The sequence below is a fragment of the Amblyomma mixtum genome, chromosome 8, assembly GCF_055824585.1.
Source record: "Amblyomma mixtum isolate Tamu chromosome 8, ASM5582458v1, whole genome shotgun sequence".
In the NCBI taxonomy this organism is placed as follows: Eukaryota; Metazoa; Arthropoda; class Arachnida; order Ixodida; family Ixodidae; genus Amblyomma; species Amblyomma mixtum.
In genome coordinates this window covers 11,852,974-11,876,592 of record NC_143019.1, presented here as the reverse complement: position 1 = coordinate 11,876,592, position 23,619 = coordinate 11,852,974, and the positions used below count along the sequence as shown (strand labels likewise).

Below are 23,619 nucleotides of genomic sequence, written 5' to 3'. Positions count from 1 at the left end.
GGGTTCGAACCCCCGTCTTTTGGGTCAGCAGCCGAGCACCATAGCCACTGAGCCACCGCGGCGGCTGTACTGCAAAGTGTGCCTCTGGGCTAATTGCATTGAACGCAGCCCAACAAACCTTGGTCGAAGTGCAAATAAACTGGCCTGGTCCATGCGATGGCTCAAAGAAGCGTGTTGTAGTAATCCGTTTCCCGTTTCAGTAGGTCATGGTTGTACCTATCATCACAATGACGCGATAACATGCTCCATCTCCATTTTTAGGAATGTACTTGAAAACGCTTCATCCATTGCACAACTCAACGTTTACAATTCGAGACTATGAAAGTGCTTTGTAACCGTTTTGCTTCTTAGGGATCAGACAGTCTGATGGCTTATTTTATGTGTGTGAGTCAGTGGTCCAACGCGCATCTAACACGAAGACAAAAAACGTTGGTTAAAAGAGGATGATTTAATGATGTAGGAAACACTTTAAACAATGAAGGAGAAAATATACATAGCCTGTTATTTTATTCTGACACCATACTCAACATAGTCGACGTCAACGCGTAACTAAATCACGAAATGAACATATTTGGACACACAATCAAGTTTGAAAGTGGCTAAAGCTTATTAGGCCTTATTGAATAATTTATTAGGCAAAACAAATACAGATATTAGATTAACACCAGTAGCTGAAATCTCTACGAAGGCAAATAAAAGCTGGCGAACTGATGAGCGTAAAAGCGTACAGGTGAAGGGTGCACCATGTTTATTGTTTGGAGGAATGCATTCAATATAAGTAAAGAGTGGCAAAAAAATGCCGACGATTACTTTACTTCTTAACGCGAAATTTAAGCGCAGCTCATCAGCTGTTTCAGCTTTTCTATAGATTGAGGCAAAGAATTCGAGCCAGACATGTATGCACGTACAATTACAGACAACTTCTTATTTTCCACACATATTCCTTCATCAAAAAACACTCCACTAGCAGTTCTTGATTGTCATGAAGGGATCATTGTGGACGGAGAAAAAAATTCAGGGGGGCACTTTGTTGACCTAAACTGCCGTGAGGCGAAACCCTTAAGCGCGGTGTTGCTGCTTGTGTTACTGATCTGTGGTTAAGATGTTAACCTTCGCCTCTAAGAGTGGAACGCGACCGCGTTTTGCAACTCTGCCAGGGAGTCCACAGAACGTCATCGTCCGTTCGGCTCTACGCCTTGGTCGTCGGTGAATGGGTTTTTGAGGAAAGGAAATGTGTCTGTCTCGCATATCTCAGTGGACACCTGAACCTCACCGTAACGGGAAGGGAGGAAGATGGGAGTGAACGAAGACACCGTATTCACTAGACCCGCCTTCGTTCATTCCAACCAATCGAGCTGGCATCTCGGAGTGGTTAGCGTGCTCGTGTCGCACTCCGGAGACCCTGGTTCGATTCCACAACTCGACCAATTTCTTACACGGTTTCATTAATTTATGCGGTCTGTCTAGAAAGGTAATTGTGCTAATTGGTTAATTAAGTAAACTCAGTACCACTTACTTGGATCACTATACCATTCCTTTAATTTATTGCATGCTTGCAAAGTACAATTGGCCCCGTTTGAAATTCGCGCACTGTGACGTCAGGACCACCTCGACTAATTGAAAAGCGCGACATTTCTGTCGACAACTGCTGCTTACAACGATGAGCCATTAAAGGCTTCAGCCTTAATAGATGGATATATGCCCGACTGGCTGTATATATGCTCGTTCTCAAAGACGAGGTATGCGCAAGTATTTCGCGAGGTTGTCACAGCTCTGGGAGCCGTCAGGAGCAAGAGGAACGGGATGTTCTCCCGCATAAGTGGTAAGAAATTCACGCTTGTCTTTATATCTACATTAACGTCCCCACCCACCCTGCCACTCCGGCAGGTGGTAGCGTTCCTGGCACAACATTGTCAATGCCAAAACATGCAGCGCACATCGGTCACTACCGCCACGTAGCTTAAGGCACGATTGAGGTGTCAACTGTTCCAAGAAGGCAGTTATTTGCCTTCTCTCTAGTTCAAGTGTCCAACGCGATGTGTGAGAGATACTGCGCATTTCTTTTCCTCAAAAACCAATTTAAAACTTTACCTTTTGCTTTCTAAGCTCCCCCTCTATTGGTCTCGCAGTGGTGGGAGACAGATCCTGCGCATTTCCTTTCCTCAAAAAAATATGGAAAACACTTTGGAAACTGTAAAGTGTGCTTGGCGAAAGCCTTATGTTCAACCCACTGCCGCTTCCCCAAACCGCTTGGCACTGAAACACTGGGCCGCTTCGGAGCCATGCGTCTCACTCAGTTGACTGCAACGAGACTTCTGGCGAAGGACTGGCGGTTCAGCTGCCACCGCCGACGCGCGCGCGCTCGTTCTACCGCTACTGTGTGACGTCACGGTTGCTATGGACAGCTGCGCCTCCCACCGGCGCGCCGGTTGCTAAGGAGGGGAGGAAGTTGCGCTCTTAATTTCTCTTTTGCAAGCTCTCGTTTCATTGATTTCGCAGCTTAAAGGGTGTCTGTCCACTGTTAGTTACAACGGACGCGAAGCCGCCAAATGCAGAAACGGGAGACTAAGAGCTGACCTCTAAAAATCAATTACAACTATACGCAGCAAATACTACCTCAATAAGAAGTACCACCGTGGCGGTAGCTAAGAGCGCAGCAAAACACGAGAAGAACTGGCGGAAATGGCTTAGTTTCCCTGAGTCCACACCCATACCGCCAGTGTCCTCCAGATAAGATTTTCGATACGGGCAAATGACCGTTTTTATGCTCGGCCTTAAAAGACACGCCTCAAATATACTACGCAGCATGCCACTGTAGGCTCTAGCCAAAGGGTAACCCTTGCGGACCGGCGTTACTGCCAAGATAAGACTGACCCCTTCTTTTGATTCTGTGAGTCGAGGTGCGTAAGAGCTGACGAAGCACTCAGTGAATTGATTTACAAGACAGAATCGCCCTTTCTGCTCGGCACACACTAGGCAATCTCTCCCCGACTTTGTGACAAAGAGCCCGTGCTCGCCACGTCTAGCGATCGCTGTCCGGATCTTTGAATAGAGTGTGGTCTCTGTCATCTTGTGAGCTAAACCGTAGTGCATCATCGAGCTTCGAACGACGCACGGTAACATGCGTCCACGGTGCAGGGCATCTTCCAGCTCTTCAAGCGTATCAGTGTTGTCCGGAGATAAGCGCGAACTAAGCCTAGACGTCAACTCACTTCTCAAATAATTCGACAGCGGAAGAACGGCGAGAATCCAAGCAGCGTATACCAATGCGTGGCTCCGAGTCCAGCGTTTCGTGGCAGGAAGAGGATAGGATGTCGAATAAAAGGAGGCTATAAAAAATGTTACGGACTCCAGAATAGACCCAGGAAAGGCGTGTTCGAGTTGGAAATTTGAAAACTCAATCACGAGAAGGCAGGCTGCGATACAGGCGACCGTAAGTAAGAAGGCTGACTTGCTCTTTGCCAGCATTATGAAGAGGGACTCAGGGCGAAAGTTCTCGCGGCGGGAATAGAAAGTTTCATATGTGTATACCACCGCTGGAGGAACCAAAAATCCGCCGTTGTCGGTGGCTGCGCATATTTCCATAACGATATCAATCTTTCCTCTGTATAGATCGCTCTTGATGGTCTCGAATTTGTCGTACAGCCTGATTTCAAGTGTAGCATTCTGCGCACGTAGTGCGTTCTTAATCATGTCAACTCCCCTTCCGAAGCAAGGACGCTCGTTAGAACCGAGAAGTGAACTGTAACAAGCGATGCGTACCTGCTTGTTTCTTAACGAACCCCTGTTGCCTGAATGATAATCAAACCCTCCCAATAGCGACTGACACCTCTGAGAGTAAATAGAAGCCTGCGCATGTTTTGGCGGCATCGACTCATTTTTCTCATTTGGAGCAGACAGTACACATTTCAGCGCCATGCTGTCTTGATCCCTTCCGTGCGAAAGTGGCAACGCAGCCTCCATGGTGGAGCTGCTCTCAGCACTATCTGCAAGAGCTATCCAGTCGACGAGATAAAAGGAGCCAAAATTTTGGAAGGTAGCGTTGAGACAATAAAAGGAGTGTCGGCTTATCTTCGGCAGAACAACCTTCGTCGTGATGCTGCGCTTCCTGTTCTGCGCAAACATGCGGTGTACGTCTGAGCTCGGCAGTGTCCATCGACTCGATGGCCACTCGAATCGAGTCAACCAGTATTGCGCCGACCGATCCCAAAAGCCTTCACATGTTACTACAGCGACGTGGTCGTGTGGTCTTATCCACGTGCTTAGTTTGTCTAAGGTACTTTCAGGGCCCCTTTCGGCCAACAGTGAGAAAAACAGGCCAGTGGTGAGAAACAGTACAGTCAGTAGTGAAAGCTCTGCCATCGCTCCCATAAAAGAGGGTATCTAAAGATAGGATGCTTACTGGGTCCGATCCCGGGACATTCAGAAGTCACGAATAACGAAAGAGCAAGCAAAGGAGAAAAACGGTTTGAACGGTGTAATTAGGTTAGCCCAGCAGCTTGGCGACTGCAGCAGCGGGGCTAGTCGTACAGGACAGAGACTTGATGCCAGGAAACAAGTGCATATCACTGCCGTAGGCGTTACCCTGTAAAAACAAGTTTTGTGTACAAACAAGGAATTAATGATTAAGCAAAATACAGGCATCTCGCAGGCATTTGTAAAATTTTAACTTATCTACAACCATCTTACGTGGGTTTTCGTGACCGCCACTCCAAAATAAACTGTTTATTACGGACGATAATTTAATGGGGGTTCAGTTTCTCAAACCGTCGTGCACGTCTCGTAATCAAATTACTAACCGAGGGTACCTACGGCGTTCAGCGGTGTAATAATGCTATATCAAGATTTTTCTGCACAACAGTTCCTGGTCATCAAAAAGAGCTTCATACAGAAAGTCCCTCTATGGAGAGTTGATTTCATTAAAAATTTATAGACGTCTATTATTCAATTTACTATCCGAGTGTACTTACGGCGTTCAGCGGTTGATAATTCTGTATCGAGCTCTCTCTTCGGAATAGTTTCTGGTCATCGATCAGGACTTCAAACTGCAGGAGGTCTACATCTCATGCGAAAAAAGGCACCCTTTCTTGGCGACCAGAATAATGAGCTCCCTAGGCAGATTGAACAGAAGCGGAATTTGTACTCCCCTATGCCGATACCGATGTGTGTGTGTGTGTGTGTGTGTGTGTGTGTGTGTGTGTGTGTGTGTGTGTGTTTGTGTGTGTGTGTGTGTGTGTGTGTGTGTTCGTGTGTTCGTGAATATTTATGAGAAATAGAACAAAACGACGTCTAAAAAATACACCTCTTATTGGAGGCTTCAATACTGACGCCACAACAACAAACAGAGGCACACACGCTTCAAAATGAGGCCTGCACCTGCCGCACTTGCTCCGCCCCGAGCACTGGACGGTCAAAGAAGGCCACACTGAGAGAGGCGTACACTTGAGCATTTGGGAAATGTTAATTTCATCATGATTGATTTTTCTTGAGTCAAATAAAGTGGTACGCAGCTTTCACGGTAGGCCAACAGAAATATTTCTTCAAAAAATGCCCAAGCTTTCGGAATCCTAATGAAACCGGCAGTAGAATTTCAGCCTATCGATTTTGATAAACAAAGTGCTCGGCAGGACAATCCAGAGCTTGGTAGGGAAAGGTGCGAACTGGTGCGGCGTCAGATATCGACGTTCTTTGTTGTTCGCATTATGTTGCTATTAAAGAAGTCTTCCTTAGCCCCATTTACGTGTCAAGGTAGTCCACGTGTCATGACCAAGTGCGATAAGAAGCGCTGTGGACTGTCCGTTCCACAACAACTGGCACTTTATGTACTAAAAAATTGTACTCTCAAAAATATGACAAACAACTACTGGTGCCAAGGAAAGGCCAATTCCTTTCCTATTCTGTGATCCTGTTAAGGCTTACGTGGGTCTCTAAATTTTAGCGAGAAACTTAAAGAAGTGTCGTCTCCGGTCGCTGTGTTGAATGCAGCGAAAGACGCACACGGTACTTTTAGACTTCGTTTATTTAAAGCTGAAGAGGGTGCGACCAGCGTCGACCGAGGCAGGAGCCGAACTGGCCGCCCGAAGAAAGGAGGGAGTGGAGAAGCGTCCACGGAAGGGAGTGGCTTCCCAGAACAGGAGGAGGGTGCGGGGGCGCACCGTGGGGGGGCCTCTGGCGACAGCGTGCGACGAGGGGCAAGCGGTCTTTAGGAGGAGGATTGAGTGGTCGTTAGGAGGAGGATGCGAACTGTCGTTAGGAGGGGAATGCGAGTGGTCGTTAGGAGGGGGCGCACACACACAAAAGCAATAAGGGGACACAACACTTCCTTCCCCCTTAGAAAGTTGCCTGGTATCGTGCAGGGGGTCGGCGCTCACGCGTGGAGGCGCGCTGGCTTTGTGCGCTCGGGGGAGAAACACTTGTAGGCTGGCTGTTGTTCGCTGTGTCTCCTGGGTCTGTCCTGGGCGAAGTCTCTTCTTCCGGGAAGAGGTGCCAGGCTATGTGGGAAGATGGTGCACGTGTTCTCTCCGCTGGCGGACAGCTCTCAGACGGCGTCGTAAATCTACGCAGCTGGTTGAGATGTCGGCGTGCTACTGTGCCATGTATGTTGACGAGCCAAGAGCGCAGGCCTATGCGTCTGACAATTGTAGCTTCCTCCCAGCGTGGCTTTTTCAGAAACTGTCGGGCGAGGACGCGCTGCCCCTCATTAAGCGTGCCGCAGCGCGGAATTGCTTTTTCTTCCCGGAACGTCTCTGCCTTTGGCTCGGGGAGGATGGCTGTGAGCTGGGTTCGCATTTCACGCTCGAACATCATTTTCGAGGGGGTCTCGCCTGTTGTGCTATGAACCGTCGTGTGCTGCTTGAAGAGAAAGCGCGCAAGGCGGCGCTGCAGCGAGCCTGTCTGATCTCTTTCAAGGGCGCGTTTTAGCTCGGCTACGTAGCGCTCGGCTTGTCCGTTTGTCGCTGGGTGGTAGGGGGCCGATGTAACTGATGAGATCCCGTTGTCGCGATAAAACTTGAGGATCTCCGCAGACACAAACGGTGTTCCGTTGTCCGACACTACCTTGCGCGGCAGGCCGAACGTTGCAAATAGTGATCGGAGGTTGTCAATGACTGCTGCCGAAGTCGTCTGTCCCATTTGCCTTATCTCAAGCCACTTTGTGTAGGCATCTACGACCACAAGGAAAGTGCAGCCCTCAATTGGTCCTGCAAAATCAATGTGCAGTGTGTGCCATGGTGTGTCTGGCTTTTCCCATTCTGGGACAGGAGCTTTCGGCGGGGCGCTCCGGCTGCTCTGGCAAGGCTTGCATTCTCGCACCACTGTTTCGATGTCGTTGTCAATGCCAGGCCACCACATGTAGCTTCTGGCACACTTTTTCATTGCAACGATGCCCCGATGTCCGGCGTGGATGAGAGACATAGCTTGTGCGCGTAGTTCTCTCGGAATCACAACTCGGGACCCAAATATGATGCAGCCGCGATGGGTGCTCAACTCTGTAGCTCGCCTGCGGTAAGCGTCGAAGTTGTCCCCTTTGAGTTTATGCACGTTGCCTTGTTGAACAGCTGTGTAAACTAGCCGGAGAGCTGCGCACTTCTGCGTAGATGCTGCAACTGTGCCTGCTGTAAGCGGAGGTTCTGGCAGTGCTTCGAACATCAGAACGTCTCCTGGTGGAAATGGTTCGTCAACAGTTGCGTCTAGTGGCAGACGGCTTAGCGCATCGGCGTTTTGATGTTTACTCCCATTGCGGTAGACCAGAGCGTAGTCGTACGCTGAGAGTTTGATGCACCAACGTGTCATTCGCGGAGACAAAGTTGGTGGCATAGGCCTTTGTGGTCCCAGAATGCCCAATAGCGGTCGGTGATCGGTTATAAAGGTCACCTTCCGGCCGGCAATGTACTGGTGAAAATGTGTCGCCGCGTAGACGATGGCTAGCCCCTCTTTGTCAAGTTGCGCGTAGTTGCGTTCTGCTTGCGACAACGTACGTGAGGCGAAGGCGATGGGAGCTTCCCTTCCTTGCTCGTCAGTTTGCGATAGAACCGCGCCGACTCCGTACGGTGATGCGTCGCAAGCCAAAAGCAGAGGCTTCCTTTCGTCGTAGTGGCGGAGGACTGTACATCTTCGAATCAGGTCTTTCAGGGCATCGAATGACTGCTGATGGCGTGGCGACCATGTCCATGTCACATCTTTCCGAAGGAGTTGGTATAAGTCGTTGGCCACGGTAGCTCTTTGTTCCAAGAACCGGTCGTAGAACGTCAAGAGTCCGAGAAAAGCCTGTAGCTCCTGCTTGTTTGTTGGAGCTCGTGCTTCTGTGATCGCTCGCACTTTGTCCTCGGTAGGGTGAATGCCTTCCGCATCAATTCGGTGTCCCAGAAATTGCACCTCTGGCACCGCAAAACAGCACTTAGATTTGCTTATGCACAAATTAGCGTTTGCTAGCCTTTCGAGAACGAGCTCTAGGCGCACTGCATGCTCTTCAGTGGAAGTGCCACTGATGATGACATCGTCAAGGTAGACACAAACTCCTGGGATGCCCTGAAGCACTGTCTCCATGAATTTTTGAAATATGGCCGGGGCTGCAGCTACGCCAAAAGGCAGTCGCTTGACTTTGTACAAGCCTTTCAGTGTGTTAATTGCCAATAATTCAGCAGTTGACTCGCTCACCTTCAGCTGCTGATACGCCTGGGTGAGGTCCAATGTGCTGAAGACTCTTGCGCCACGTAGTACACTGAATACTTCTTCAGGTGTCGGTAGCGGGTAAGAGGACGCTTTAGTCGCAAGATTGACGGTGCTCCGGTAGTCTCCGCAGAGGCGTATGGTTCCGTTCTTCTTGCGAACTACGACAAGTGGTGTGGCCCATTCTGAATGCTGCGTCGGCTCGATGACACCTTGCTGCTCCAGTTTGTCCAACTCTTTTTCAACTGAAGCTCGGAGAGCAAACGGCACCGGCCTGGCCTTCAGAAATTTGGGTTGCGCGTTGTCCAACAACTCCAGTGTGACCGGGGGCCCTTCGTTTCCTGGAATCTCTTCCGAGAATACTCTTTTGTATTTCTCCTGCAGTTGCTCAACCATGTTCTGGCTCGGCGTCTGGTGTATGCCGCATATCATCACGCCTAGTGGAGAAAACCAGTTTCTCCCTAGAAGGCTTGATCCTGTGCCCTTCACAACAAGCAGAGGTAGCGTATGGGTCTGGCCGTTGTAGTTAACCTGCACGTTGGCAGAGCCCAATAGTGGCAGATTCTGTCCTGACCACGTTCGCAGGTGCGTGTCGTCTTGTTGCAGGGCGGGTGCGTCAGATGGCCATGAAGTTCGGAACGTGTCCTCACTGATCAGAGTACAGGCTGCGCCGGAGTCCACCTCGAACTTAATCAGCTGGTGATGTACGCTTACTTCTGTAAAAATCTTCGGTCGCGTGCCGAGATTCATGGTGTTCAGGTCGTACAACACAGATGGTGTTGCTGATGTTGTTCCATGGAGATCAGATAGCGGCGTATTCTCTGAGGCGTTGACGCTGTGATTAGGCTGGGAAGGTGACTTTATCTTGGCAAGTCTCCGTTTCGTAATGCATGCTCTTTCGATATGCCCTCGCTTGTGGCAAAAATTACACGTGGCTGACTGGAATCGACATCCCTGGGGGTTGTGTTGGTCGTCACACCGCCAGCAGCGTTGTGCCTTTTTGACCGATTTTACAACAACAGAAGGCTTGCGCACCTGGTTGCTTGTCTGGTGTACCGGCTCGGTGTTCCGGCGAATCCCTCTCTGCTGGTGACCGGCGCTCTCCGCTCGAACGGCGATGTCGTAAGCTTTGCTGAATGTGAGGTCCTTCTCAGCGAACAGGCGCTGCTGCAGTGACTCGTCACTCAGTCCGCACACAAATCTGTCGCGTAACATCACGTCCAAGGGAAGCATGGTGGTGTTAGCAGAAGAAGCTGCGTCTCCCTCCTGCCCGGTAGCTGTTGTCGACAGCGTTCCAAAATTGCAGTCGGCAGCGAGCTTCTTGAGCGCGGCTACGTAGGCGCTCACAGTTTCTCCTTCCAGTTGATCTCGTCGTTGGAAGCGAGCCCGGCTGTAGACCTCGGATGGCCTTGGGTCGTAGTGCTTTTGCAGCGCTTTTACGATGTCGTCGTAAGACACTGCCGCTGGTGTGCTTGGCTGAATAAGGGCGCAGACAGTATCGTAGGTCTGCTCCCCGCACAGCGTCAGCAGGTTGGCCCTCTTCAAGGCTGGGTCTGTGATGTTGTTAGCTTCAAAGTAGAACTGAAGGCGTCCAACCCACGATGACCACGATGAGCCGTTGAATTCTGGTATCTGATTGGGAAACCCTCGCGTAGCCATGGCTTGTCAATAGCGTTGCGTAGCGCGGGTCGAATCCACTTTCTCGTCGCCACTGTCGTGTCCGGTCGCTGTGTTGAATGCAGCGAAAGACGCACACGGTACTTTTAGACTTCGTTTATTTAAAGCTGAAGAGGGTGCGACCAGCGTCGACCGAGGCAGGAGCCGAACTGGCCGCCCGAAGAAAGGAGGGAGTGGAGAAGCGTCCACGGAAGGGAGTGGCTTCCCAGAACAGGAGGAGGGTGCGGGGGCGCACCGTGGGGGGGCCTCTGGCGACAGCGTGCGACGAGGGGCAAGCGGTCGTTAGGAGGAGGATTGAGTGGTCGTTAGGAGGAGGATGCGAACTGTCGTTAGGAGGGGAATGCGAGTGGTCGTTAGGAGGGGGCGCACACACACAAAAGCAATAAGGGGACACAACAAGAAGGTTTCCTTGCGCTCAACAAAATAAACTAACAAAGGAGAGAGGGAAGAAGGAAGAAGGTTAAGCACTACGTTGTTGCCAAAATGTGACCTGCCCTTATTTATTAGTCTATAAGCAAGGGAGAAGAAAGCTGGCGTAAGATGCTCACGGCAGCAATGAATATACTCGATATTTCACCTACGATGTTCAGATATTTTTAAAAATGTGGTCCTTGTTTTAGCCGAGGGTTTTTTGAGCATAACGCTGTCAGCGGTGTAGTGATTAAGAAAACTGCTAACGTGTGCAAAGTAGTGGGTTGGTTAACTAATGTTCAATAGTCAACTTTCTGAATATTACTGCTAGCCTCCTCATTTATTCACAGCGCGGAGCCCACCCTAAGTACTATCCGAATCACATTTTAGAATTTCGAAAACACAGTTTCCCTAGGCGCTGTGCCCGAACGAATTTCGGTTATTTCGACAAGTTACGCGCACTGGAGATTTCGTTTCCTGTACGCTTTCAGAAACGAATGTATTTTCGTGCTATATAGGCAAAATCTCTTGGGCAACAGCGTCGAAGGCACCGGCTCCTTCTAAATTCTAAAACTGATACGAATATTGCTTACGGTGCGCTCCATGCCTCTGGATTTCTGATGATTTAAGAGTAGTAGTCAAAAAGTGAATTGTTTAGTTATATTTAACTAAACACCTGGGTAGCGCTATCAGTTATATTCTGATGCGGTGCGCTACACCGCTGACAGTGATATGCTGAAAAAAGCGTTCTTTCATTGCGAAAAGCTTCTTTTTCATTTATGTAGATCATCTTAGGTGAAAGACTCGGTATCCATGATGCGGCTGACAAGCAAGAGCAATGTCACTTCCTTGAGTTCCTACTCCATACGCCTCTCCTGTGGGAAGCTCATAAGGGCCGTAATCGCATTTTTTTGTACGTCGCTATTACAGCCAGAAGCCGAAGGGAACAGTTTATCGCATCGGTCTATTGTTCAAACATTGCATAGGGTGTTTTCACGCGTAACCGAAGCATCGCACAAAACTGCTCTGTCCAGCTTCGCAGCGCGGACGGGGCATAGATTGTCACGTGGTATATTCGTCACGGACTGTCGCAATTTGGTTTACGATGCTTTGCGCTCGCCGCAGGCGCGGGAAATGAATGGCGCGAGAAATGGTTCAAATTTACACATACACTGTGGCGAGGTTCTTCTCATTTTTGCAATTTTAAAAATTAGTATTCTTATTACCAATGTTGTAGGCGTTACCGAAAAAAAGTAGCTAAATACGTTACTCATTACGCTATAAAAAAAAGAACGCGTTACTGCCCTACGTTACCTACAAAAAAAGGTAACACGCTACCGTTACCGTTACCGAAAAAAAGTATCGCACGTTACTTTGCCGTTACTCCATGCCCATAAATATCAGTGCGTCTTCGCTGTAGCTGCAACCGGCAACTCGTCTCCTCTCAAGGCTTGTTTTCGAACCAAACGATCTCAAACCCCGACGACACGCTAATATTCTTCAAGCGAATGAAACCTCCGCATGGTCGCACTCTGCTTGCAACAGAGTCTAGGCAGGAAAAGGAGGGAGGCCGTCCTTTGTCACAGTGCTGTGGGGAGTGCGTTGTTCCTTGTTCTGGCTAGGGGAGAGAGAGGGGGGGGGGGGTATGACTATGAAGGGCGAAAGTTCAGGATCGGACCCGCGGCTTTCGGGTCAGCAGCCGAGCGCCGTAACCATCAATCCTCCGCGGCGGCTACAAATAGGAGAGAAGCGCACTGGAGGACGACGGGCAAATCGCTGACAAAGATCAATGCCAGCACAGAGACAAAGATCAGATTGATTGATTACAACACAGAACAAAGAATAAGGGCAATAATTTTGTTTGTGTCCATGAGTGAACACGTCGCGGTTTCACTATAAAGGTTGATTTCTTTTAGAGATTTTTTTAACCTGTGAGAAATATGTCGGTGTGATCTGGTGAGCTAAACTGTACAGCAAGGTTGATATCATGTATTTCATATGGATCAATATGTAGATTATTATTTAGCAATAATTAATTAATAAACTTTCCACTTTTGATTTCGGTTGGCTAGGTTATAATGCGAAATTTACGGCCGTTAACGTAGACGGGGAGCCCGGTTTTTAAAATTTCTTAATCTGCAATGTGGCTCAACATATCCAACGCGAAAAATACGCATTTGAAAGGTTGTTGAGCTGGCTTTTTCGCATTACCTATGTGTAAAATGGCGTGTCTGTGCATGGTATCGTCGTCGAAATCAAGTTGACATGCACATCATCAAATACACCAATTGCACCTGTATTTGCTGCATAAAAAGTTCGATAGACGCCATTTCACAAATGTGCAGTAGAGGAAAGCCACTGAATAAGCTTCGAAATGCATATTTCTGACGTTCGATGTTTCTAAGCAGATTAGAGATTAACAAAAATTAAAAACGCAGCTTACCTTCCATGTGCACACCCATGAATTTTGCGATTTAACCTTTACCTATGACAAAAATATTATTTAAGTTTGTTCTTTAATTTTAGTTAATTATTCTTCTAATAATTGGATCCACATGGCGTACATAATCTCCGCGTCGCTGTACAATCAAAGTCAACCGACCTCGCCGAAGTATCTATGATAGTTTTGAAACGAAAATTCTGTAAATGTTAAAAGGATCACACTGCATATTTTTTGGAATACTTTGGGAGAATCTGGAATGCCGGGGTTGTGGACGCCTTAAAATTTTCTTTAATTTACCGAAGGCAGGCTTCGTCCCCACCTTCAACACCAGCAGCCGCAAATGCAACGAATAGAAAGCGCGAGACGTTCCGCTCTATTCAGGCAACACTCCTCCTGCAACCGCGTGTCCGAAAGCTCATTCCCTTGCATTATCGGGAACAATTTCTGGCTCGACTGGCTTGGCGCTGAAGGGGAAGAAGAACAGCGACTTCTGGTCGCCCAGGCGGTCGACATGCTCGGCCTATAAATTATGGTCGAATAAAAGTCTTTTACTACTACTACTCTCGCTCATAACTTGCAACCCCTGAGCCGAGGGGATTGCGTTTGTCGCAAATAATTTGCTACGTACAGGTTTCAGTGTTAACTAACTGTCGCCCGGTTTTCCGTTACAATATAAACAACTTTGTGCAGTTTTCCGTGCTGTGGAACAAGAATGGTTACGGGTATAATAAGCTGCCTTCCACATTCCTTATTTAAGTGTGATTGAGTGAGTAAAGAAACGTCGCAGAGAGAAACAAGGGGTAAATTTCGTGAAAAGAAACGCTTAGATAAGTCTGAAGCACATCGCTTTTTTTCCTCGAACTAGGCGATTAAAGAAGGGGCAGGTCCAGGTTGGTAACAGATGCCGTCCAGAGAGAAGTCTGGAAATCTGCTCCTGAAAATCGAGGCCAGCCAGCAACTCATTGCTCGTGCAGGATTTTATTTCAAGAAGTATTTTGTACAAAAGTTGGTCATGAAGGAGATAACGCGATTTCAGTGAGTGTTTCGTTCGCTACATGCCGCAAAACCTTGCGCCGTGGTTTCCTGGCCCGTGCAGTGTCGATCTTCTTGATAACTTTAATGGCATAGTCAGACAACAGAAGTCGAAACCAGTTGGGGCTGCAAATGGTTCCTGCGTTTGTAATGAACATGGCGTATTTATCGAAGTCATGCTATTTCCCTGAGTATGTTACGCAGCTGGTGCGTGAGCAATTCCTTCCAGAACGCTTCAGGCAGCTTAGGCAGAATTGTATTCATGGAGCCGAAGATGAATCCTATCATATCACCGGCTCCATCCAGGCGCACGTAGTTGGTATCCACGTTCACATAACTCGGCCCGTTGTAATGGACCAGCTTCGTTGCATTGTCGCCGCTGCTTTCGACCACCTGGAGAAGAAAAATTTAGCGTTTTCATGAATGAATAACTTAAATTTTCATAGATTTCTTCCAAATAATCTCTAACTTCAGTAAGATTGTTGATAGCCCAGAAATTCACGAGTGTTCTCTTTTGACCAGCCCAATTAACGGCAGGTGGAACAGAACACCCAAGCGCTGGTCCAGCCTCTTACGTAAGCAAGTGTCGCTTTATGGTTTCTAAGCTCATATGTTAGTCTTGAGCCATCTTGCCGTGAGAAAAATAACATTCACTCAAACATTTCTTCTTTTACACGGGTGCAAAACTGCAAACCGTCGCTGTGCAGTAAACGATGTTGGGGTCTAGGTGTGCACCCGATATTAGTTGAACCCAAATTAAGTGATCCGGAATGAAACACTCAACAGCCTTGAGACCTAAACCAACCGGTCCCTGACGGTTCAGTGCGAATATCTGCACAGGTACATTGTACTCGCCCTACAAGGGCTTCAAGGGAACACATCTGTGTGCATGTTTTGTGCAGTGGAATGCTATTATAAAATCCCCGGTGCCAATAAAATTTCATCATTAATTAAGCCTGAATAATAAATTCTAAACAGCATACGCATTAGCCCAGAATAGAAAATTTAATTGCAAGTTTTAGAGTGCCCTCTTGTTCCCGAATGTGCGAAAACATTTTAGCCCCAAAGTTACGATTCGCATCAGGAATATTACAGGCTGAAAGAATTGTCGTGAAGAACTCGACCATCTTTCTGATTTATATCAATGGTATTGTTTTGGATCTTACCTGCAAAGTTCGGCTCTATGCTGACAATTGTCTCGTTTACCATGTTCTGGAAAATTCCTCTGATACGTTAAAGGTACAGCGAAACTTGGATTCCATCCAGTCCTGGTGCTCAAAATGGAAAATGTCTTTGAACACCACAAAATTCCAATTTGTCTCTTTCACTTTAAAGCGTTCACCATTAAAAACAAATTACTCAGTACATAATGTTTCCTTGCAAAAAGTACTTGAATATAAGTACCTCGGCGTTTCTTTTACATCTAAGCTAACATGGATGAGGCAAGTTGAGTACACTACATCCAAAGCCTGCAGAATGCTTAATTTCTTCAAACGAAATTTCAATAAAGCACCATCTAATGTCAAACAACTCCTGTATTTCACTTACATCCGACCAATTCTTGAATATGCCTGCCCTGTATGGGACCCCCAGTTTTCTTACTTATGTGATATGCTCGAGCGCGTCCAAAATAATGCTGCAAGATTTGTGTCCAATAATTACAGCTTCTAAACCAGTGTCACGTCTCTTAAAAACCACCTTGGCTGAGGATCTTTAGCTAACCGTAGGAAACATTTGAAATTGCAAATCATGCTTCGCATCTATTTTGGAAAGCTGAGCATTGACAAAGACCGGTATCTGCTTCAACCTCACTTTTTTTCTAGACGAGTTGATCATCAGTGGAAGATCCGGGAGATTAAATGTCGCACAGATGTATACAAAACCTCGTTCTTTCCACGGACGACCAATGAGCGGAACAGGCTACCAGCCGGCGTCACTCACTGCTGCACGGAAGGTCAATTCCGCGCATTTTTATCAGATGTGTGACGTGGCGCGCAGTTGTCTTGCGCGTGTCTTTTTCATTTCATTAGTGTCATTTTATTTGCGGAGCGTGGTTACCTTCCTTCAGTGCAAGCTTTTCCTCATGTATTAGGTGTGTGATTATATTTCTGTTATCATGTGTACTTTCGGCCAAATGAGCAGACGTTATTGTGTTCCCCCCCCCCCCCTGCAATAATGCCCTCGGGCGCTGCAGGTATCTGTATTAAATAAATAAATAAATAAATAAATAAACAAACGCTATGCAAGATACGCGTGAAGGCTTCAACCGCGGACATAGCCAACAGGGGATGCTGCCAATAAAAAAAGTTAAAAGGAAGATCAACTGAACTATTGTATGTAGACCTTATCATTGAGGTGTAGGCATGGCAACACTACGCTGCTCTTGATTGCTTCACTGCTCTCTCACCCCCCCCCCGGAAGTAATAGGCGTTTAAGTACAATGGGTCGAGTAGATCACCTCACCTTGAATATGAGCGTAACCTTAGCATCTGCGCGCGATGAAGCTTCTCCCTCTTTACCGCCGCAGTACTTCCAGGGGACGGTGGCCATCAGTTCTTCACGTATGGAGGCCAGGTCCACTTGCACGAACCTTGAACCATCATGACAGTACGGTAGCGGGGCGCCGTAAGGCCTCAGTTTGTTCAGGTTCCTGTAGACAACGCTGCCTATGGTGAGGCCAGGTAGTATTTCTTCTCCGGGTTTTGGATGCGGTGGTGTATGCTTCTCTGGTAACCGGTCCGCAATGGCTTCCACCATGTTTCTGACATCCAGGTCGGAAAAGTCGCAGGTAGCTGCGGATGTCAAGGCGTCCAAGTATGATGAACGAAACTGAGACAAACCCCTTCACGGGGCTGACTGATAAATTTTATATCTGATGTCTCAGAAAGGATAAACTGGAAACCAAAGGATCCATCTATTTAGCAAACCGATATTTAAACGACATTTGTAGGAATAGCTTTTACATCAGGCAAATTTTCGCCTTGGTTGTGTAATCGGGCCAAATTCTTTTTGCTGTCGTAAAAAGTGGTTTAGAAAGGCGCTAAAAACAACCATTAATTATATTAACAGTATCGATTCTGTTCAAAATCAGTTTGTTCCCAGGCGATACTTTGGAAGGTATCAGTCCTAAGATTGCTTTTCTGGTGTTCCAGTATCAAAAGATATCCAGTAAGCACGTGGAAGCTGAGCGCGCTGAACCCAATTTCTACAAAAACCACAACGGTGAAGAAAGCCTGCAAACAAAAATGCCCTTTCTTAATCTAACCCACCCATTTAACATTCTGACGGCCCCTACTACGCTTACCTTTTCTTGGGATCCACTCCGTTGCCCTTAAAGACTAGCAGTTACCTTGCCTTCGCATTACATGCCCTACCCAAGCCCATTTCTTCCTCTTGATTTCGACTAGGATGTCATTAACCTGCGTTTGTTCCCTCACCCACTCCGTCCACTTCCGATCTCTTAACATTATATCTATTATTATTGTTTCTATAGATAGCTGCGTCATCCTTAACTTAAGCTGAACCCTCTTTGTTAGCACCTTCCGGTCTCTTGACGTTATATCTATCATTTTTGTTCTATAGATTTCTTCTATTTATTCTACACATGCGTTGGCCTTAACTTAAACTGAACCCTTTTCGTTAGCGACCACGTTTCTGCCCCATAGGTGAATGCCGGTAAGGGTACCGGTACCGAATGGTATAAACACTCACGAACGCCGAGAAATGGGACTCTCGCCTTCGAACTATAGGTAGGATCCTTAAAGAGGCGCACGTAAAACATCTATGAGCGGATGTATCTTTCGTGGTCATAGGTCCATGTTGATTGTTTGGCGTGCAGCAGACCAGGACGAAAGGCAGTTGGTGGTAATCCCCTTTCCCTGTCGTTTCATGCTTCTCTTCCTTACGAAGTATGGGCCGTCAGCATAACACCAGTAGCGACCTTGAATATGCTGAACGCTGCTTACTCTTAACCTTACTGGGACCAGATCAAAACAAACCCTGAAAAATTGCAGCGCATTTTTGACACTGCACCAACCTAACCAGTGGGTTGGTGACTTAGAGGGGTGATTCAATTCAAGCTGAGATGTTGAGGACAGTTTGTGTTGCATCCTTGCGGAATACCTCATTTCTTGCTCATTCTTGTACGACAGAAATAGGCAATCATAACTATTTCTCCTGTGTGGTGTTGCAGTTGAGGGGGCTGATGTTGTTGACTAAATAATAAATAAATACTTACAAATCATTCCAGTTCGGGTTACGATTCTTGCTCATTAACCACTCTTGCTCCGAGTATTTGAACTAATTTTTTCTTGATGTTTGCTACACGGATGTTACAGAATTACATCAATGGAAAACGCAGCTAGGTTTCTTACGACGTAGCTTACACCATATAGAACACAAGAACTCCTTAGTCGCCGAATACATAGTAGTAAGGTGGAAAGTTGGGCAAGTTTAACCTTATTCACTTTACGAATCTTATTCAACTTACTTTACCAGGTGGGTTTATATCATGTGTTTTTCCATTAAATTTTTAGTTGAGAAGAAGCGCTCGTGTTGTGTTCTTTCTCCTACTTTGGTCCTCATTTTTGGCGCTAACTTCGTCATGAAGCTGAATACATAGTTTTCTGCCTGTCATAAACGTTGCTAAGAACCTACGCAAAGTAGTTTTGGCGCTCATTCCATCGTTTTGGCTCTAATTCCACTAATAAACTGAATGTGGTGTTTTCTTCTTTCCATTTATTGTTTTCTACCGGTTATCACAGCTTATTTTTGCTGGGTATGCTGAGGGAGGTTAAGCGCTGCGGATACAAGATAATTTAGTCTTTGTGGAGTAAACTTCTGTCGGCAAAGCTGCTTCGAATAATATAGAATAACAGCCATTGCGCGCAAGACGCTTCGTAAGAAGAGCTATACATTGTAATATTTGCGCCATAATTGAAGAAAAACTTGTGATAAGGCAAAGTGGACAGTCCACAGTTTTAACAATGAAAATTTCCAGATATTTTTGGCCAAACTCGTCTGCACTCCTTATTTTCGTACATCCACATCACTCTTTACACATAAGTCTAATTGTGCATTTCATAAAAAAAAAATTCGTTTCCTTTTCATGTCTTACCTCTTTGGGCTGTAACCACAAAGCAAACGCCCAGGAGTTGGAAGATGATCGTTGCGACTAGCTTCATAGTGCGCTGAAAGGCGAACAGTCATAGAGGTAAGCGAAGAGCAATCAGTTTAACGCATATGTGAAAAAACTGTAATATTAAACTGCATGAGATTTTAGTTCCCCTAACACTTTCTATACAATTGGAAACCCTACTACTTATTATCTGACCCATTTACCAAACTTTAACCAATGAGCCGAATCTGGAATCTTTTTTTGCACTTAATGCAGTCGCCAGCCACAAATTTTGCAGCCATTCCTTGCTCCGTAACTTTTTTAAACTATAACAAAATTTTCGCGCACCAGTCCGCGCAAATATTGGGTAAGCATTAATGAACGCAACCAACAAAATCTTTCCTGAAATTTATTTTTTTACATGGACCCTAACGCAACACATAGAAAACAGTTTGGATGATAGCATGAAGCATATTTGGCTGAGGGAATATTATCAAGTGTTTTTCATGTAACATAAATGGCGCACATCGAACGACGTGTGTATTATTGCATAGAGAAACAAATAGGCTTTCAGAAAAGAGCGCGTACAGGGCTCCTAATCGCGAGAAATTTAATACTGCTAATATGCCTTGAGCTGTCAACAATCGCTGTAGCTTTCCATTGTCAGACGGCCTAAACGATTGCTTTACTTTCTTTTTGCACTCAGTGAGTCGAATATTTTATTAACTATTTATTGTTATACCTCGAAAGACGCAGTTTTGATCAACGTAAGGTGGGTCACTCCAAAGATGTATATAACATAGACAACATATACTTGAGAGGTACGTAAAGAAAAACGTTCTGTTTAGCGCCAGCTAAATGGGCTGACAAGACAGATACCTAAGACACTGTTGCCAAGGCAAACTCCTGTTAGCTGAACTGTACTTGATGCTGTTGGTGACCAAACAATTATTTCCTCACACTACGGCATCCCACTAGACGAAGCCGTGACGAATATAAATGGTTGAAATTGAGCAAGACAGTAAACTACATCAAGAGAGTAAAGGAAGGAACAACTAGAAGGACATATCAGAACCGATGGACAACTTCTCTCTCGTATTTCAAAGATCAACGGCAGCAACATATATGTCTCCATTCTATAGGTTGGTGTAAACCGTCCAATACTGCCCACCCTCCTTGGCTTTTGGGCTGTTACATTTTGTAAGGCAATAAATAAATAAACAAAGTCACTAACTCACCCAGCATTCTGCATTACCTGAAAGCTTCACCACACCCAGCGCGAAAGCTGGTACTCCTCGGCCCAGCACGATGAGATAATGTAGGCGGGCCGTTTTAGGGATCACCAATTTCCAAACCGACAAATGCGCAAGAGCACCAACACCCTACGGCCAAAGAAGGCCAGTCTGAAGTGCGCGATCTGCTCGGGGTACACATCCCCTACGAGCCACGTACACCCGTGCGCAAAAGTGGAGAGACCACGCGAACTGACAGAACTGCGCGCCAGCGCTTTCTCACGGCGCAGCGCCTGCTTTCGAGATATGCATAGGGAGCCTGACCGAATAAGTTAACCCGTCTTTCTACCCATTTCTTCCAGACACGCCTTTATACACAGACAAATCGCAACCACCGCCATTCCCGTGGTCTCTGCACTTTTGTGCACGACTGTACTTCCCGATAATATTTTGTTTGCCGGAAGAACACGGGTAGGTGTGGTAAGCTCGTTCTAAGTGGCATCAGTTACGTGCTTGCGAGAAGAAGTCGTCTAGATCTTAAATTGGAAGCTGGCTTTAAGAGTAAATAATGTCATTCAAAGCAGTTTTTCACGGGTGCAGAGTTACGGTTATCCAAATACGTATTGTGCTTTCACGCAGAGAAGCGCATGTTACTAAATGGGAAAGAAAAAATAACAAGATATGTCCTTGTGCTGTGAATGTCATCAGCGCTGTTATAATGCAGGGAATCAATTTTAAGTAAAGTATAGTAAGGCTAGTTTACGCACGGCATTCATCGTACCCCGCTTCTGCTCTGTTGGTCGTCCCGCAATATTCCCCTAGTTTCACAGCCACAGGGATTTTGACTTTCTTACGAAGAAGTACACATTTAAGATAACTAGTTGTATTCCGACGTAAGCCCGATGTTTGCAACGACGCCACGAGTATCACTGATGAGTTTTACCGCATGATTTGACCATGTGAAGTCAATAAATATTCCGCAACTGATGAAGTTCTGAGCAATGCGTGGCTGTTCCTCATCTTTAAAGCTTTAAAGCAGCGCCATTCGCCTCTTATGGTATCGATACGCCGCGCTCATGTTTAAAGCAAGCTCAAGAATAGTTGCAAGGTACACCTTGTTTACTCCGTTTGTTTTGCATCCGCATTGCTCCTCTAACGTGGATGCTATAGTTATTACCATTTTCTCAGTGATGACAATGCGCGCTAGTTTCCTCCATTATGGGTTGAATCGGCACCACATACGCGCTACTGCACACACACAAAAAAAGCTAATTTGAAGGTATCCTTACCAGTGTTTGCTGTCCCTCTTATTTCGAACCTGCCTGAAGTCTTTTTGAGCTGACACTGCAGCAGACGTGTGCGCTACGACCATCTTTATACGCCTGAGAAAGGTTCGTGTCCGAAGATTACAGCAAGGCAGTTAATTCGCACGCAATCAGACAGCTTCCTCAAAGGGGCCCTGAACTTCTCTCCTCGTCGGAACTCTGTGTTTCTTCAGCCCTCGCGTACCTTCGCTCAATTAACGTCCCATTCATGGGGCGGCGGAGGAGAAAGAAAGAGAGACTTGGACCCGCCCCCCGCACGAGGCGGTAGGAAAGTGCTTCTATAATCGTCAGGAGAGAAAGGCGAGAAAAACACATTTCTTGGTGTTGTGTGCTGAGGTTCGCGTCTAGAATACCTAAGGTTGACGCACACCCTTACTTCTCCGGCTTATTTCAAGCACACGTGCATTGCTTGAAAGACAGTGAAAGCATAAGTACAAAAAATTTAATTTGTTGACAGCCATTCTCTGCTGTAAGAAACAAGACAAATTAATGGCAGCCCCTTATTATAAACCTGTTTTTCATTGCAGGACGTCCCGTTTATTCACAAGCACTTGGCGCATCGAAAAGAAGTTACAGAAATTTTGACTTGTCATGATTTCAAAAAGAAAACTGTGGGGCCCAACAAATTCGAATGTCTTTGACGATGCTCGACAAGACTTAGTGAACTACTGAACCGGCTTTCGATAGCAAGAACTGTGGCTACATCTCCGGTGCCGTCGAAATCCTTTAAAGTGTGCGCTTATAGTCTATGTCTCTACTAAGCGTGAATTTCGTTTATATATTTAATCGAAGATAACCTCTGCAAAATACTAGAGCCATGCGCGCCCCGAAAAGCTGCGAAAATTCAAATCAAAGCTCGCTCGTTCTTTCCTTCAACAAAAACGGCCCGCCCCACTACTCTGAACCCCGTTGACGTCAGGGGGGGTTACTTTCGCTAAAGGCACCCCATTGGTGCATCGTTCTGACTGACGGGAGAAGGTTGGGCGTAGCCTTGGCGTCGCGTCGTCTGCACAACGCTTTCCGCAGCGCCTTCTTTTCTGGCTCATGCGTACAAACCCGCATGAAGGAACAAAAAAAAAACTGCGGAGGGAGCGTGCGGCGACAGCCTTGAACCCTAGCCATAAAAAGTAAAAAAATAGTAAAACTGACGGAGTTGGTTCACCCCCCCCCCCCCCCCCCCCCCGCAGTAATCACGTCACGAGACGCTCTGCGTGCGCGCTCCCTTCTCAGTTTTTTTTCTTCTATGCAAGCCCCCCAAAACAAGGTTTTAATTAGTAGTGCAGCAGAGCCTTTCCCTTGCTCGCCCACTGGACCGCTCCGCACAGACACCGCTTATCCTTCATACATCTTGCGTACGCCTTGACTCCAATGAACGACATGGGCTTCGGAGCGGAGAAAAGACACAAACACACAGAACACAAACACACATGAAGAAGAGCAAACGGGCGGTTGCCGGGCCCGCACTTCCCAGTATGTTTCGAACAGAACCGACTTCCGCCCCTCCGCTCGTGAAGCGGTGGGGAGGCCTAAAAAAAAATGAAAGGTTGGCTCGCTAACTGGGAATGACAAGCAGATGTATGAAAGGATGCGCTCGCTAACAAGTCTAGGTGGTCGAGCCGATCGCGCCTCTCGATCGTTCAGTGTGTGCGCCCGCAGCGCCCCCCCCCCCCCTCTCCTCATGAACAGACCCAGCAGCAAAAGCAAGGAAAAGAATTC

General features: G+C 46.9%; 1 protein-coding gene across 1 annotated transcript; it reads right to left on the bottom strand.

Annotated features, from left to right (window-relative positions):
- Positions 1 to 14,157: 14,157 nt before the first annotated feature.
- On the bottom strand, positions 14,158 to 22,020 carry LOC149331359 (uncharacterized). The gene is made up of 4 exons (XM_089556488.1): positions 21,868 to 22,020; positions 19,347 to 19,419; positions 16,694 to 17,022; positions 14,158 to 14,623 (listed from the first exon to the last, which is right to left on the bottom strand). Exons 2-4 carry the CDS (start codon positions 19,411 to 19,413, stop codon positions 14,405 to 14,407), a joined length of 615 nt encoding a protein of 204 aa, XP_089412614.1. The 5' UTR covers positions 19,414 to 19,419; positions 21,868 to 22,020; the 3' UTR covers positions 14,158 to 14,404.
- Between the last annotated feature and the right edge of the window lie 1,599 nt (positions 22,021 to 23,619).

What these genes read in the sequence shown, in the direction of transcription:
- LOC149331359 (XM_089556488.1), bottom strand. Translation starts at nt 19,413, where the DNA reads ATGAAGCTAGTCGCAACGATCATCTTCCAACTCCTGGGCGTTTGCTTT. An exon ending in TGTGGTTACAGCCCAAAGAG is followed by an intron (nt 17,023 to 19,346) that starts GTAAGACATGAA and finishes TGACATCCGCAG; the next exon opens with CTACCTGCGACTTTTCCGAC. An exon ending in AGGTTACGCTCATATTCAAG is followed by an intron (nt 14,624 to 16,693) that starts GTGAGGTGATCT and finishes TTTCTTCTCCAG; the next exon opens with GTGGTCGAAAGCAGCGGCGA.